General features: G+C 35.8%; 1 protein-coding gene across 3 annotated transcripts in view; it reads right to left on the bottom strand.

The window, feature by feature from the left end:
* The window catches only part of Vps16A (vacuolar protein sorting 16), a 489,369-nt gene that overhangs the window by 239,826 nt on the left and 230,539 nt on the right, over positions 1-19,004 (bottom strand). For 2 of the 3 annotated variants that reach the window (XM_090381825.1, XM_090381826.1), the window contains one exon: positions 9,294-9,425. The exons of the other annotated variant lie outside the window; for it this stretch is intronic. In XM_090381825.1, the coding sequence (XP_090237951.1) occupies positions 9,294-9,425 (132 nt within the window). The remainder of the gene's footprint in view (positions 1-9,293; positions 9,426-19,004) is intronic. 3 annotated transcript variants of the gene reach the window in all.

Genomic DNA, 19,004 nt, shown 5'->3' with positions numbered 1-19,004 from the left:
CACTGCCACCCAGCTAACAATGCTAATTAAGAATTTTTCCAAACGATTTAATGTATCTCCAGAAAAAAAGTTGTATCAGATTCGTGATCCATTTGCTTTTGATATTTCTTCATGCCCCAAAATTACCATGCAACAAAAGGAAGATCTTATCGACTTTTCGTCTGACGAAGCATTACATGCACTTTTCAAGATCAGGTAATGCTTTTCCAAAATTTTTTCCGAGTAGTCTTTTCAAGGCTACTTGGGAAAAAATTTGGCTCTCTCTTCGAGACAAGTATCCAGAATTATCAAAAATGGCAATACAAACATTGCCACCTTTCGGGTCTACATATTTATGTGAGGTTGCCTTCTCAAAATTAACAGTTATAAAAACAAAACAGCGTTCCAGACTTGGTCCAGAAGATGACATGAGATTAGTAATTTCAAACATTGCACCAAATATGGACCAAATATTACCAGTTATCCAGGCTCATCCTTCTCATTAATGGTTTTGTTTTGTAATTTTTCATTTTTTATTGTTTTGTAATCTTAATTGAAGAATAAGTATTTCATTTATTGTTTTTGCTGTATTTAATTAAAATATTAAAAAACTATCTTAATGTGTAACTTAAAAAGGAAACAATTTTTTTATTCCTTTTTCAGTACTTGAATAAAATTTTGTACTACATAATTTATAAAATGCCATTATATATACTTTTATTCTCTAAAAACCTGGTCATCCTACCTCAGGGTTTACATTGAGGGGGTCGTGATCGAAATAAGTTTGCGCGTCCCTGGGATGTACCATTGCTCTATGTATGGGAGAGAAATAAAATATTTTTTTTTTTGCAACATTACTGTTGTTTGTAGGTATGGAATTATGTAACTGATTTCTTATTAATAAGGGATTGCCGCGGTTTTGGAATCTGTTTGTTAATACTTGTATTTCAGTGTTCAAAGCAGATTCGGAAGTAGAATATTTATATCCATTAAGAAAGTGATTTAGAATTATCGATCTTTTATAAGTGAAAGGATGGTAACTAGTGTAATGCAAAAACATACTAGTATTAGTAGGTTTCCTGTATATATTAAACTGAATATCATCCATATCACGTGAGAGTAAAATTTTAAAAATTTAACAATTTCTTATCAATGTCTTCATTTTCTAACGTGAAACATGGTCTACAATGTATGTTATTAAAAGCATGTAAGATATCCTGATTGGTGCATGAATCTGTAATACAAAATACATCATTGCGGTATCTTGTGTAATACATAACCCAAGGAAGGAAAATTGTTAAATGTAATTGTTTCAATTTTAGAGAGGTAAATTTCAGACATTAGATCACTAAGATTCAAACACATAGATAAAATGAAAATCTGTTTTATAGACTTTGTTTTTAAAAGTGATGTAATTAGCCTCTACTAAAAGTTTAATTAAATTGCAAATTACTTTTGTTAGGAGTCTGTTGCGATTTTTTAGAGTGGAGTCATTGTTCAACATCTCCCAAACAATATTTAATCTACATTCACATTAGTATATAATGAGGCAACATCGAGTGAAAATAACATATCATTATTTTTAAGTTTTTTATCTTTTAAGTTATTAAATAATTGATCCAAGTTTTTGTCATTACGACCTTTGTTGAAAAGCTTCATCTTCTTCAGGACAGTACCATAATTACAAAATATTCGTATTCATTTTATTTAATGATGCTAATGTCTTTTTTCCCTCGTAAGTACTGGTTGGTGATTTAATGTATTTTTAAGATCAGGATTGGAGCTCTTAAACTATTGATACCAGATATACTGAATCGTCAATTTTTCTTCAGGTATAAAGATACGTTTAAGATGCATTTTGGAATATTTTGTAAAATTAAGTGAAAATTTGGATTACTGAAACGACGCAATTAAAATGTAAATGGTAAAAAGTAAACCTTTCAGCTTCTTTTTTCTTTCTTTCTTTTTTTTTTGATGAGTCTTGGATTTATATTTACAAAAGCAGGATACTTAGTTATAATGCTGTGGATGTATATAATATGGCACAACTAGTAAGCCTAGTTATTTGTGTAGTTTTTCAAAGCTTTTCATGTGTAGCACAGTTATAAATAAATAAATAATCTCTATTACTGCTAATATACTCATTGTGGCAACAGGGCCAGGAGCAAATGTGTAGTTTTTCAAGAATACCCACCCTTATTTGGTAAGTTTTTACTGAATCGATTTAATGCCAGGGGCATAAAATTCTTCCCACTGATGGTAGTCAGCTTCAACACAGTTGGCAGGTGATTTCGTAAAATTTGAAAAAATAACTGATAATTATTGATCAAACAGAGACCAAAGTATGGAATATTCTCTTCTGCTCAAAGCTGATGATGTATTCCAATGTTTGAAATGATTTATGGCTTTGGAAAGGAAACTGTCCAGAAAATGTCTGTTATTATCCTTGAAGTCATTAAAGTCTGTTTTAATTATTTGTAGCTGTACAGAATGCTGACCTCAAGTGATAGTTTTAAGCAATGTTTATTAGTAAAAATGCCTTGAAGGAGTTTTTCAAGTCAAGTTTTTCTTTTTCCTCTTCCAACATACTAGAAGGTTAGGGGTAAAACAATTAATGTCCTTATTTCAGATCACATTAGGAACAATTGATATGTTAATGCACATCAGTTCAGAAGTTCAACAGGCACAGTTTCTGCTGATGTATTTAGCTTTAAATACATATTTCTAAAATCCCATATGGGATTTTAGCAATATATTTAATAATGTCTATGAATGAAGTAAAAAAGAAATTAGAAAATTAAAAAAAAAATTACAACAAGCTAGACCAGTGGTTTTCAACCTTTTTTTAATAACGGCACCCCTAATTTATTTTATTTTGCGGCACCCCTACTCAATTTTCTGCCTGTTAGATCCAATTCTCTCTCTCTCTGTACATACCCGTGTGTGTATATGTATATATATAATATTAAAAAATATATATGTTATGATATTTATTACAATAATATAATTATAAAAATTACATTTCATAATACAAATTATATATATATACAGTATATAATAATTTTATTCTTTATATAGAGGTACTAAGTAAACATCAATTATAGATCACCACAACATTAAAAAGATACTGTACACCTTTTTATAATGAAATAAACATATATATTAAAAAATAATAATAAGTTTAAGTAACTTAAACCCAAATTACGTGGTACCCTTGGAACGTTGTTGCGGCATCCTAAGATGCCAAGGCACCCCGGTTTAAAACCACTGAGCTAGACATTTTAGCGAATCTTGAAATATGTGTGTAAAGATTCCCAACCACAAAGAGTTGTTTGTGGTTGGGAATTCAAGTTGCCCATCAACTTGTTTTTATATGCTCAAGCTACCCTAAAATGTCTAGCTTGGACAAGGAATGATGTTAATTTAAGAATACTGCCCACAGAAAGAGTTGCACACTGCTTTAAAGTGGTGTCCTGTGTAGTTCCTGTAATTTTATCATAGTGATCCACATAACCATTAGAAAATTTTCATCCAACAGGTAATAAAAAAAAAATTACCTGACTTCAAGCAACTTCTGCCAGAGACTAATTCAGCCACAGTAAGAAGAAAGTCCAAAAAAGTCTCTGCCCCTCCCCAATCCAGAAGAGACTCAAGACTATGATTATTGAGCTCAGTGCACAAGAGACAGAGATCACAGCAAACATGATAATAATTGCATTATTGGCATGTGGAATTATATTTTTATCTAGGTGGTTATTTAGTTTTATGTGCAATTCTGTAATACTGCCCATAACAGGATATTGATTATTTCTTAGAGCAAAACTGAATTCATATTTGAGCACCGAAAGCTCATTTTTGAGTTAGTTCCTTAGATGAGAGATTCACTATTTACGTGTGTGTGTGTGTGTGTGTGTGTGTGTGTGTGTGTGTGTGTGTGTGTGTGTGTGTGTGTGTGTAAGCATGAACATGTTTCTATGTGAGCATGCAAGAACATGGGTTCTGTAAGAAATAATCAATATTTTGTTATAGATTATATGCAGAATTTCAAACAACACTAAATAATCACCTGGACAAAAATAGAATTCTGCATGCTGCTAATGCAATTATTAATAGTAAAATATATATAAAATCCAATATTTCCCCAAATCAAATGGATAGTACTAGAAAGTTACATCAAACCACTGATATTATAATACAAAAAGCAGAGACTGGAGAAGCTATAGTAATTTTAAAGAAAACACAGTATCATTTTCTGAAAAACAGACAAATATTATAAGGTTCAGACATGTAATGTAAGCCACGAATAATAATTATTCATTAAGCCACATAAAAAAACTGCAAAAAAAAAAAAAAAATCAGCCATAACATATAGATGGAAAAACCAGCTCTAACAACAGGATTTTGCACATTAAGTCCCAGCAATGAAACACCGGGAATCAGTGAGGAAAACATGGTCATAGCAGATGCAATAGTACAGTGTTTCCCAAACTGAGATCCACTAACCCCTGGGGGGTCATTGGATCAGTAGACCCGTAGACCAGTTCCATAGGATCCGCAAAACGGAGCCTCTGGAACTGGTCAAATTATTCGTTCTATGTATAGCAAATTGATGGTAAATATAGTTATTACCATATATTTTTAAAAAAATAAGAATAAAGTTGAGTCGTTTTAAACAGAAAACTTTTAATTTTCTTTTCAGAAAACCCAGTGTTCACACACACACACACACACACACACACACACACACACACACACACACACACACACACACACACACACACATATATATATATAAAGAAAGTTAATAAATTGTAACAAACTGTAACTAATACTTATGGTCCAATGCAGTTGCTAGAGCAATTATGCATTATGACCATAATGTGTATAAAATATTTTGTATAATATTGAAGATAATAATATAGAAGGTAATTCAAGCAGACAATACCAAGCTGGATTTAAAGAAACGCAAGGGATATAAATATATATATAATAAAAAAAAAAAAATATATATATATATATATACACAGTGGATTCCGGTTATTTGGGTCACCAGTTAATCGGGGCAGCCGTGTATTTGGGGAAAATCTTAAAAATATATATATACTGTATGTATATAAATATATATTTTATGTATATATATATATATATATACATAAAACTTATCGTTGTCTACCCACAATCTAGATGGCTTCAGCTGGGGCCAACCACCCAGACTGAAGGCAAAACACGACAAGGAGTTCTCTGTTTCTGTAATGATCAATATCTGATAAGATATATAAAAAATCCAGAGATTAAGTAATTTGAATCTAAACCAATTAAAGGTAGTTAAAAAATTCTGAATCAAAAGGAAGATATTAAAAATGTAAGCATATATTGAACATCGTTGACCCGACAGAGAACGTAATTTAATAATTAAAATAAGAATAAATGTAAAGTATAAGGCATATCAACCATATCCAGGACATAATGTAACAACTAGTCGTTATGAAATAATAACCCCTCTAATGAGAATATATGTGGTGACCCCTATGTGATGGATATGGTAAAAATAAATAAATAATTAATTAATTAAAGTTAAGTTAACGCAAAGAGAAACATGCAGATAGTAAGAAGAATAAAAACTAATACAGTAGGAATAATAGAACCTGAACCCTAACCCTAATAATCCTCGGATTATTAGGGTAATCCGAGGATGTTAGAGAAACTATTTCTTATTTGTATTACTATATTTTCGCCTTTATGGAGTTCCTTTATATATATATACAAGGTGTCTCAAAAATATTGGTACAAACTTTAGGGGAGGTAGGTAACATCTAAAGGAATGTGAATCGCATAGGAACCCATAACCGGAAACGTCACAGGAAAATAGTAGCAGAGGCACAAGAAGCAGAAATGACACAAGACAGTAATTAGGGCAAACATTTATTTTACATAATATTAATAATAGAGTATGAGATGGATGCATTTCATGATGTTACAACAGATGCTCTAAGGGTCCATCATGAGATGCGATGCATGCATGACACCGACGCAGCATGGATTGGCGGACACGGTCAAACACACCTGGAGTTTCTTTGACAGTAGCAGCAGCGCAGACGAGTCTAGCCACGAGATCCATTTCCGTCTCCACAGGCGATTCATACACGATAGATTTGAGGGCCCCCCCACAGAAAGAAATCAAGGTTCGATAAATCAGGTGAGCGTGGGGGCCAGGCAACGGGTCAACCACGGCCAATCCATTGACGCCCAAAACGCCTGTTCAAATGGTCACGAACACACCTTCCATAATGGGCAGGCACCCCGTCATGTTGAAACCAAATGTTGCCTCTCACATTTGCTGGAACATCATCAAGTAACCCTGGTAGAACTTGTTCAAGAAAGATCCGATATTTAGCAGAGTTCATGCGGGATGGTAACAGGTATGGGCCAACTAAGCAGTCACCGACCATACCTGCCCACACATTTATTGCGAAGTGATGTTGTGCCGCATGGGGGCACACACCGTGTGGGTTGTCGTGAGCCCACACATGAGCATTGTGCTGATTGAATAAGCCTTCCCAAGTGAAATAAGCCTCATTCATGAACAAAACATGTGAACGAAACAAAACAATAGGATGGAAAATTCTGGTCTTGAACACTTTCTTGGAGAAACCACTGCGCAAAAGCCACATGTGCAGGATGATCTTGGGGGAGCAGTAACCAAACCCATTAGAGATGAAAGGTGTGTAAGGAATCGTTGTGCCAGACATGCTGTACACTGCAACGAGACACTCTTAAGGCAATGGCACGTGTGCTGGTAGTAGGATTATTCTGGACGGCATTCAACACACTTTCTTCCATGGCGGGAGTTTGCGCTGAACGTGGTCTGCCCGCACTACTCCTGTCACCTCTAAATGACCTATAATCGCACAAATTTTGATGAACACGTGCAAACAAACGGTGGTCCAGTACATGTCTGTCTGTCTGGGTAGCGTTCTCCATAAATTCGTTGAGCAGCTCGTCCATTGCTCTCTGCTAATCCATACACTAGGTGCATGTCTGCCAGCTCACAGTTCGTATATCGATGCATGCTCTTCGTGTGGCGACTACTGCTTCAATGAGTAAACCAGAAATTTTCCCCTCTCGTGAACTGATGAGCAGCGCCTTTTACCGACTTACGGTGACGTTTCCGGTTATGGGTTCCTATGCGATTCACATTCCTATAGATGTTACCTATCTCCCCTAACGTTTGTACCAATATTTTTGAGACACCCTGTATATATATATAAAGGCGAAAATATATATATATATATATATATATATATATTTATAAATATTGATAAAAAAGGAAAGAAAGAAAGTTAAAACGACAATAACTGTAACTAATATGTAACTAATATTTATGGTTCAATGCAGTTGCAAACAATCACGCAATACACCCACATAATGTCTATAGAATATTAAGGATAATATAAAAAATTTTTAGAAAAAGTAAATCAATCCAATAATAATACCATCAGGGACCTAAGAAAACGCAAAAAAAAAAAAAAAAAAAAGAATTATTATCGCTTTTTACCGACAATCTAGATGACTTCAACTGGGGCCAACCACCCAGAATATATATATATATATATATATATATATATATAAATATATAAATTTTTTTTTATATATATATTTATATCCCTTGCGTTTCTTTAAATCCAGCTTGGTATTGTCTGCTCGAATTACCTTCTATATATTATTATCTTCAATATTATACAAAATATTTTATATATATGTATGAACACTAGAAAACATATGCATATACTGTATGAGAGAGAGAGAGTGTAGGGGTCCATAAACTTTTTTTGATTTTTGAAGGGGTCCGTAGATCTCAGTAGATTGAGAACCATTATAATAGTGGATAAAATTCAGTTCCATTTGTTAGTTTTATGCTATAAAGTTATGAAAAAATATTTTCAATACAGCTCATTTCAATTTTCTTATAACAATGTTTGCCTGTAGTTGATGTTGGCAGTCTATTCTCAGTACTGAACTCAGACTCCAAATTACATTGTAACATATTTTGAATAAGCTATACTAAAATGGATATACAGTCAGTTCTGCTATAATGCAGTACATGTGTTCCAAAAAATCTCCGTGTTATGGTATTTCGCACATTAAAACAACAGGACCTAAGGGGAATATAGGGACAGGGCAGAGCATTCAAAAAAATGTTCAGTCTGGTTAGTAAAACACTAAAAAAAGTTAATAAAATTGCTAACACAGGTTTAAAAATTTTAAATTTCCAATAAATAAATAAATATTACAGTAAATACAGCACTTTACCTTGACAAAACAGTAAAAAAGATAAAAGATAAGCAATCAATAACAACGAACACGGAACGCACAAATTGCATAAGTGAGACAAGTTTACGAAGCTTAAAAAATAGGAATGAAGAGAAGATTCTGAAAATTTAGTTATGTTTTTTATGTGGTTGAAGATTTCACTGAAGGGGAAACACATTTCAACATAATAACATAAAAGCCCACAGAATTCCAGCTATCGGTATTATTGCAAATGCAGTTCAAGATAAAGTTTACTATCCATTTATAATTAGATTGCACTAACAGAAAAGCCCCATAAACTACTGGGAACTGCAAATTGTTTTTATTGTTTTATAGTAGCGACCTCTGGCAATGTGCTCTTCTGCTCATGCTATCATGCCTCATGAAATTTCTGTCAAACAGAAAAATGTGAGCACCTGAAAACATGAGTCAGCCTACAATATCAATGTGCTAACTCTATTTTAAAGCATATCCTTACATGTTCTGCCTTCTCTTCTTCAGGAACGTTAATAATATCTTGTGAATAAAGTGAATGACAACAGTGTGTCTCCGACCAATACAACTACAGTAAATGGGAAACATAGCTCTCCACATTTGAAGTTTCACATTTTTTAAGCTTCGTAAATGTATGTATTGCTGCAGAGGTCGCTACATTCAGCTTAGTGCCAGGTTTTGCGTTCACCTGTTGTTACTCACAGACAAAATTGCACATGAGCCAAGGTGAAAATCGCATCATACTCACATTGTTCCCTAATATATCAGTTACATTGGAGCAAATTCACATTGCAAAATTGTGCATTACAGCAGATAATGCACAATTTAAAATTCTGTATTGTTGGCCAGGGAATGGTAGCTACTTTGAAATACATTGTATTTTGTAAATTGCTGATATCAAATCAACAAGGATATACCGTACAATCAGCTTAGATATACTGTACAGTCAGCTTGGATACACTGTATACTCATTTCTAGCAGTTAAAATTAATTATCATAAAAATGCTTACTCTTAAGAGCATTTTCTGAGTTGATGGTAAAAATTCATGACCCGCTGCTTTTATACATTGAGTTATGGCTAGTTCTAACTGGTCCTTGTCCTGAATCATCCGTATATATTCAGCTGCCTTGTGACTTTTGCGCTGAAAACAAAAAGGGAGGGGTATTTTAGTGACTAAATAATTGACAACTGGATTAATTCAATAATCTTAGTCAAATCATACAATCATAACTGTATTTTTACATACTCTTATAAAAAATAAACACAATAAATCTAATTGAATGATAAATTTGTGTGTGAAAATTGCTTCAGATTTTAAAACAAAATTTCTGTTGATCCATCACAGATACTTGAAACCCCTTCCTGATTGATTGATTTTGATTTTTTGTGGCACAAAAACAGCAAGGTTATAGTGCGCCAGGAAACCCCTTCCTGTACTGATTACTTATTTTATCAGTTTTTATTATCATAATGTACATGCTTGCTAATGATCAATATTCTAATTTGTTTGGCAGAAGTCATGGTTAAATGCAGGTAGATAGATTATAACAACATTTCACTGTACAATTAGAATGAAAGATATTAATAAAGCTATGCATTACATATCTATTTATCTTAGAGACTTAATCAGTAGCACAATAAATTGCAATGTTTACGGTTACATATTCTTATTAAGGATCAATGTATATTTCTATTCAATTATTCCTCTTTATTTCTATCTTATAATTCAATAATCTTATACAATCATAATTGTATTATTACATGTCCATATAAAAATAAAAACAATGTCAAACTGAATGATATGTGATGCGCTCGTAGCCTAGTGGTCAGGTGTGCGGGTGCATAAGTACACGTGCCTTGAGTGACCGGAGTTCAAGTCCGTGACTGCTGAATAGATGCTGTTTCTTGTATTCTGTGTATCTTGTAAACTCCTCTAACCGTTTGGTCGTCCCAGAGTATAAATAGAAAAAATAATATAAAAAAATATATATATATTTATATGCAGAAATTACTTCAGATTTAAAAACACAAGACTTTTGATGATCCATCCCAGGTACTTGAAAACTTTTCCGGTAGTTCATTAATTACTTATTTGATTAGATGGATTATCATAATATACCTCTTAAATATCGATATGTATTTATTCATACTCAATTATTCTTAATCAATATTTATTCCTATTAACAATAAACCTCTATTGCCTACAAATTTACATTTTCAATAAAGAGATTGTCAGTGTTCTTTCTGTAAATATGCTATTCAAATTCTGTATCTTCAATATCAGAATACCATCATGTTTTTATATTACCATCAAGTCGTCATTTAATAACTTAATCAATACTTCAAATTCGAATTTACACACTATTGCACATCCTTGTGTCCTCCCCCCTGCTTTCTAGGTTACTTCATGTCTCAACAGAAGTAGAGTATGAATCAAATTCACCTCTCTTTATAGCTGCTACTAAAGTACACTGGCCAACATGATTTTTATCTCCACTAATATATCAGCTGTTGGTAGTCAATTTTTAGGTGTAGATTTCAAAATAATTCTTAAAATTCCACATCATGTCATAATTTCAACATATACAGGTTTTGTGTTTGCCCATAATATGTATATCTTATTACAATTTAGGAAGTAGATATGACACTGATCTGCTGTGTCATCAGCAAATAATGTTTGTTGTGCTCATAGATGGCAGTAATGTTAAGGAGGGTTAACATGTTCAACCTCCTCTCTGTCTCTCTCTTTCAGTTATGGAAACACAATATTGTAAGTATGTGTACTGCAGGTTATCTGCATGTCAATTGAGTATTGTTTTTTCTTCTGTTTTGCTTAGAATTGCATTAAATGTTTAAGCAGAAGCAAAGGAAGTGTTTGAATCACCCTGACAATTCACGTGTGGACAGTTAATAACAAAAACCCTGAGAAGAAAATCTGAAGTATTAATAAACATGCATAGTCCTTATACTTTGGGTGCAAGATTAGTGATCAGGACAAAACTTGGGTTTCCTACAAATCTGCAGATGAGGCAAACTAGAAAAAATTAGAAGTATGCTTTTGCATACTTTTAATTTTAAAATATCAGAGTTGGCCAGAAAAGGTAAGCATAGCATTAAATATCCTAACGTAGCACTTGCTAAGGCCAATTCAACAAAATGAAGACCTGCCATACTAGATCCCCCAAAATCATGGGATAAAGGAAGCAGCAATGCATACAGCAATGATTTTTGTGTTGCAGACCTTGCTGCACCGATCACTTCAATAGATTTGGACTGCCAATCAGAAAATTATAAAGCACCGCACTGAAAGACAAAGTGATGGAAGTTTGAACCAAACTTCCATCACTTTGTCTACTTCGTGCAGTTAGTTGACAAATATGAAAGTATATCCAAGATCCTGAGTACAGTAAAGTACCTTGACTGCATGGAATGTCTGTGGTGATCTTAAGGTAACTGTATTACTCACTGGTCTACAGTGAGGTTTCACAAAATACTGCTGTTTTCTGTTGCGCAACTATTTGTAGGACAATTAGGCAACAGAAAATCATTATATTATACAATAATTGGAAAAGACAGAAGAACTTTTTCTCAGGGAAAAGTAATATAAAATATGTTCCACTGGTTGAGCCAAAAATGGTCCGTCTCCCACATTTGCATATAAAGTTTGGATTAATGAGGCATTTTGTTAGGGCATAAGGAAGGAAGTGGACTCCACTACCTAAGGGAAAATTTTCCCAATATAACAGATGCAAAACTGAAAGAAGGAATTTTCAATGGGCCACAAATAAACTCCTCAAAGATAATGTATTTAAAGCCACAAGATACTGAACTAGCAGTGTGGTAATCATTTAAAGCCATGCAATGATTTCTTAGAAAAAGAAAGGAACATAATTATGAATCTCTGGAATGTTATAAATAAACAGAATGAAAAATGTCTTTGAAAATTCATTTTCTTTATTCCCATCTCAGTTTTTTTGCCCAAAATTTGGATATGTAGTAGCAGTAGTAGCAAATGATGCAAGAAAAAAAGCTTATACAGCATTAGCCAAAAAAAAAAAAATTTACAAATAACACACACACACACACACACACTTCATCCATCCATACTTTCCAAGAATTTGTCTAGTTCTTCCTTGAACTCATTCAAACCATCCACTTCCACAACAACAGATGGAAATGTATTCCAACAATCAACCTGCTGGCTGAAGACAAACTTCCACACTACCTTGCAACCATACTTCCTCAACTTGAAACCTATGTCCCCTCATGTTTGTAGGCTCAGTAAGAGGAAGCATGCCATTTATATTGAGCTTACTTAATCTATTCACGGCCTTAAATTCCTCAATCAGGTTTCTCCTATAAGTGCCTAGTCTCCAGAGATTGCTATTTGCAGAACTGAAGCATTTCTAAATAAGAGCACCCTTTTGTTCCCTTGACCAATCTAGTTGCCCCTCTCTGCACCCATTCCAGCAGATCTACATCCTTCCTAAAGTGAGGCCTCCAGACATAATTACAGTACTAAAAAGATGTTGCCTAACCAGGGTCATATACAAAGGGAAAATCAACTCCTTATTCCTGCTAACAAAGTTATTGTATATATTTGACAAAACTCCATGACCTGTCCTGGCAGCATGTCTGCACTACTCAGAGAATTTCCTGTCTGATTGCACAATTACCCCCCAGGTCTTTTTCATTTTCCACTACCTTCAGTAGAAAATGAAAAAGACCTGGGGGTAACTGTGTAGTACCCCATGGTATGTTACTCTAATGTTACAGCTACCCATATGCAGTGCACTGAATTTGCCAATGTTGAACTGCAATTGCCATTTCTCAGCCAATCTGGCTAACTTTTCTAAATTCTATTGCAGTTGCATACTGTCATGTCATTACTGGCATTAACCACATTGCCAACCTTTGATTGATCTGCAAAGTTGGACATGAAGTCTGATATATCTTCGTCAATATCATCAATAAATACAAAAACAACAATGGACCCAGCACCAAACCCTGGGGCGGGCAACTCCACTAATAACATTAGTCCATGAAGAGCATTGCCCATTGATAATCTCTCTCTCTCTCTCTCTCTCTCTCACCTTCTTCTTCTTAATAGTCCCTTTATCCTAGCAGTAACTTGGCTTTAATACCACATTGCTCCAGTTTCTCACCAGTCTTTATGTGCAACAGTATCAAAGCCTTCCTGTAATCCAAATATATAATACCAAACTTAATTTTTGCATCCAGTTCTTAGATCACTACATCACAGTAACCTATCAGATTGGTTAAACAAGATGGCCCCTTAACAAACACAAAAATGCAATTATCCTTTGCTGTGACCAAAGGATAATTGCATTCCTGTCAAGATGATCCTACATTACTACTTTAACCAGTGATTCCATTATTTTCCCTGGAACAGATGTTAAGCTAACAGGTCAGTAATTACCCACGTCCCCTTTTGATTCCCTTTATGAACTGGGGATACATTCATACATCTCCAATCCACAGGGATCTCCACCCTCATAATTATGGTTAAGGATCTGCTTATATCCTTTGCTGCCTTCCTTAATATAATTGGAAGATTCCATCCACCCCAGGTGCAATTTCTCTTCTGCTTTTCTTTTATTTATCACAAAGTCATTTAACTCCCCCATTAGAGTTTGAGAAACTTCTGGCATCCTCTCGCCTAAAGAATTTCTCATGTGTGAATGTAGTTGGACAATTAACTTGAGTAGTCGAGACCAGCTAATAGATGAAAATACCTATTCAGTTTATCAGCAACTTGAACAGAGTCACCAACAGTTAACCTACTGACATCATGTGGCCCACTGTGATTCAATCCCTTCCTTTTACTGTTAATATAAGCATAGATGTGTTTGCTGCTTTTTCTTGCATTCTGTTGCCAGAGAAAACTCATAATCTGTACTACCTCATAATTTATAATGCATCCCATGCACTTTTCTTCTCTGGTCTAAGGTCTCAGCCTTGAACAGAATTTCTTCATTGGTATGAAGAGCCTATTAGCTTCTATAATTTCTTCCCCGAATGCTTCCCATTTAGAATTTGTTGTTGGTAGCATCATCATTTGGACCCACTGCATAGAATTTAAAAACTGTCTGAGATCACTATAGTCAACCTTAGGAAAGCAAGAGCCTTTCCCTTTACCCTTAAAAGTAGTTGTTTTTAATTATATTTCATATTAGTACATTATGGTTGTTGCAACAAGGTATCTTTTACCTACAGATTCTTAATGCATGAAGAAGTGTCAGCTTTTGTCAAAAAGCTGACACTTCTGGCATTCCCCTTCAGGAAGAGGAATGCCAGAGGTGAAGCAAACTCTGGCAGTAAGCTAGATGATTTTGTAATAACTGAGAGGAAAGTAGAGCAGAAATTGTTGAGGATAAACATAAAAAAGGCAATTGGGGTGGATGGGATCTCTCTCCAGTTATATTAAAGGAGGCAGCAAAGGAAGTAAGCAAACCCATAGCCATAATTATTAGAGCTTCTTTGGAATCAGGGGAGGTACCCAAAGACTGGAGATATGCAAATGTGACCCCAATTCACAAAGGAGGATCAAAGGCTGACACAAGTAATTATAGACCTGTGAGTTTAACTTCTGTTCCAGGAAAATTAATGGTGACACTGGTTAAAGAAGCACTGCAAGATCATCTAGACAAGACTTCATTTATAGCTCGGACACAGCATGGTTTTGTTAAGGGAAAGTCTTGCCTGACCAATTTGATTGGATACTATGATGCAGTCACAAAAGAACTGGATGCAGGGAATAACTTTGATATTATATATTTGGATCTTAGAAAGGCTTTTGATGCTGCTGCACAAATTGGAGCAGTGTGGAATTGGAGGCAAATTGCTGCTATGGACAAAGGAATGGTTGAGGGGGGAGAAGACAGAGAGTGGTAAACAATGGACTAATGTTATTAGTGGAGTCCCTCAGAGTTCAGCGTTGGGTCCATTGTTGTTTTCTGTATTTATAAATGATATTGATGATGGTATTAAGCTTAATGTCAAAGTTTGCAAATGATACAAAGGTTGACAGGGTTGCTAAGGACACTAATGACAGTATGCTGCAGCAAGAGGATCTGGAAAGGTTGAGCAGATGGGCTGAGAGGTGGCAAATGAAGTTTAACATTGACAAATGTAAAGTGCTACATATGGGAAACAATAACCCCAGAGCAACATATCAACTCTTTGGTACTACACTGACCGTGGCAGAGAATGAAAAGGACCTGGGGGTAATTGTGCAGGCAGACATGAAGTTTTCTAAGCAGCGCAGACAGGCTGCAAGTGTAGCTCATGGTGTCTTATCAATGATATACAGGAATTTTTCTAGCAGGGATAAGGAGGTGATTATTCCCTTGTATAAAGCAATGGTGAGGATACACCTTAAGTACTGTATACAGTTCTGGAGGCCTCATTTCAAGAAGGATGTAGAGTTGCTGGAAGAAGTACAGAGAAGGGCAAGAAGATTAGTGAATGGAAAAAAAAGGGTTGATCTTACGAAGAAATGTTTTAAGTTTTGCAAATTACAGTGTCTGGAAACTAGGCACCGGCAAGGTGATATGATAGAGGTGTATAAAGCCTTGAATGGTTTGAGCATGCTCAATGCTCAATTCTTCCTCTTGCTCAGAATAATCACCTGAGAGGGTATAAATTCAAATTGAGGAAAGACGGTTGTAGGATAGATGTGCAAAAGTTTGCCTTTAACCAGCGGGTGGTTGATTGCTGGAACAAATTTCCATCTGTCGTTGTAGGAGTTGATAGCTTAAATAGATTCAAGGCAGAACTTGACAAACTTTTGGATTGATTGGATGGGATGTTGCTGGAGTGGATGTAGGATAGATGTGTGGAAATTTGCCTTTAGCCAGCGGGTGGTTGGTTGGTGGAACAGACTTCCATCCCTTGTTGTGGAAGTTGATAGCCTAAATAAATTTAAGGCTCAGCTGGACAGGTATATCGAATGTACAGAGGGGTGAAATGGGAGTGGGTTTTTTTTGGCTGAAGCTGCATAAGCTTGCTTTCTTGCATCATATGCCTCTACTAATGCTAATCCTAAAAGATAATATCTGCCCTACAATGTCAACCTTTGTCCCCGGCAGATATACCTTGGTGCTGTTCCATCTACCCTTTTTGCATAATATATTCCCCATCTCCCTGACAATAGAGTCACCAACAATAATTACTTCCTGTGGGACCAGCACATTCTGCCTTGGAGATTGCCGCTGTGTTGCCTGATGCACAGGAGTGAGCTATGACATTGAGTTGGACAGCTGAGAGCTTGATGGGGCTCTCATATTAATTTCTTCGAAGCCACATACCCTACACTTCAAACTTCATAGATGCCCATCAGAATGCTGATTTGGCATGTAATTTCTTTACAGCCTCTGCACCTAGCACACACACAAAGACATCCTTCTTGGCTAGATCACGTTCTGTTCTAGACAGGTCTCAAACATTTCACATTTTGCACATTTTTTAGACTGTGATTAGCATTAGCATTAGTAGAGGCATTTGACGCAAGAAAGCAAGCTTATGCGGCATCAGCCAAAAAAAAAAAAAAAACCACTTCCACTTCACCCCTCTGTTCGTTCGAAATACCTGTCCAGCTGAGCCTTAAACTTATTTAGGCTATTAACTTCCACGACAAGGGATGAAGTCTGTTCCACCAACCAACCAACCGCTGGCTAAAGGCAAATTTCCGCACGTCTATACTACATCTGTCTTTCCTCAATTTGAATTTATGCTCTCTCAGGTGATTATTCTGAGCGAGAGGAAGAATCCCATCAGCATTGAGCATGCTCAAACCATTCAAGGCTTTATACACCTCTATCAGATCACCTCGCTGGTGCCTAGTCTCCAGACACTGTAATTTGCAAAACTTAAGCCTTTCTTCATAAGAACACCCCTTTGTTCAATTCACTAATCTTGTTGCCCTTCTCTGTACTCGTTCCAGCAGCTCTACATCCTTCTTGAAATGAGGCCTCCAGACCTCTAGGTGTGGCCTGACCATTGACTTATGCAAGGGAATAATCGCCTCCTTATCCCTGCTAGAAAAATTCCTATATATCATTGACAATACACCATGAGCTACTCTTGCAGCCCATCTGCACTGCTCAGAGAACTTCATATCTTCCTCCACAGTTACCCCCAGGTCCCTTTCATTCTCTACCACTGTCAGTGTAGTACCACAGAATTGATACATTACTCTGGGGTTGCTGTTTCCCATATGTAGTACTTTAAATTTGTCAATGTTAAACTTCATTTGCCACCTCTCAGCCCATCTGCTCAACCTTTCCAGATCCTGTTGCAGCAGCATAGTGTCAGTAGTGTCCTTGACAACCCTGCCACCCTTCGTATCGTCTGCAAACTTGGACATTAAGCTTGATATACCATCATCAATATCATTTATAAATACAGAAAACAATAATGGACCCAACACTGAACCCTGAGGGACTCCACTGATAACATTATTCCACAATGAGCAGTGTCCATTGATTACTACTCTCTGTCTTCTCTCCCTCAACCACCCCTTTATCCATAGCAGCAATTTGCCTCCAATGCCACACTGCTCCAATTTGTGCAGCAGTCTTCCATGTGCAACAGTATCAAAAGCCTTTCTAAGATCCAAGTATATAATATCAAAGCTGCATCCAGTTCTTTTGTGACTGCATCATAGTATCCAATCAAATTGGTCAGGCAAGACTTCCCCTTAACAAAACCATGCTGTGTCCGAGCTATAAGTGAAGTCTTGTCTAAATGATCCTGCAGTGCTTCTTTAACCAGTGCCTCCATTAATTTTCCTGGAACAGAAGTTAAACTCACAGGTCTATAATTACTTGTGTCAGCCTTTGATCCTCCTTTGTGAATTGGGGTCACATTTGCACATTTCCAGTCTATGGGTACCTCCCCTGAGTCCAAGGAAGCTCTCATAATTATGGCTAAGGGTTTGCTTACTTCCTTTGCTGCCTCCTGTAATATAACTGGATAGATCCCATCCACCCCGGGTGCCTTTCTTGTCTTTATCTTCAACAATTTCTCCTCCACTTTACTCTCAGTTATTACAAGACTCTCTAGCTTACTGCCAGAGTTGAATACACCTCTGGCATTCCCCTCGCTGAATAACTCCTCATGTGTGAATGTCGATGCAAAATATTCATTTAGTTTGTTAGCTACCTGAGCAGGATCATCAGCAGTTGACCCATCGATATCAAGTGGACCAATCTGATTCATCCCCTTCCTTCTAGAGTTTACATAAGTAAAGAACTCTTTGCTGTTTTTCTTTGCATCCCTTGCCAAAGATTTCTCGTAATCTGCCTTCGCCTGCCTAACCTCCTTTGTAACTTGGTTACAGATCAACTTGTATCTATCATAGGCTTCTGTGTCGCGTGTTAATTTGTATGTATCCCTTGCATTTTTATTCTCTGCCATATGTCTCATTAGTTCATCTGACATCCATTTAGGCCTAAACCTTGAACAATATTTCTTAGTTGGTATTAGTCGCTATTTCTTAGTAGGCAGGTATGTAAAGCCTAGTAGCTTCCAAGATAAGTTCTTTGAATGCTTCCCATTTTGAATTTGCTGTTGTAAAATCATCAGTTGGTCCCACTGTATAGAATTTAAATACTGTCTCAGTCCATCGTAGTCGCCTTTACGTAAGCAATAACCCTTCTCTTTATTCCTAATGGTAGTTACCTCTTTGAGTAAATCC

This window comes from Mastigoproctus giganteus, chromosome 9 (genome assembly GCF_048544385.1).
Source record: "Mastigoproctus giganteus isolate SK-2022 chromosome 9, ASM4854438v1, whole genome shotgun sequence".
NCBI classification, from domain to species: Eukaryota; Metazoa; Arthropoda; class Arachnida; order Uropygi; family Thelyphonidae; genus Mastigoproctus; species Mastigoproctus giganteus.
The sequence above is the reverse complement of the archived record's forward strand: the minus strand, read 5'-3'. Positions and strand labels throughout refer to the sequence as shown.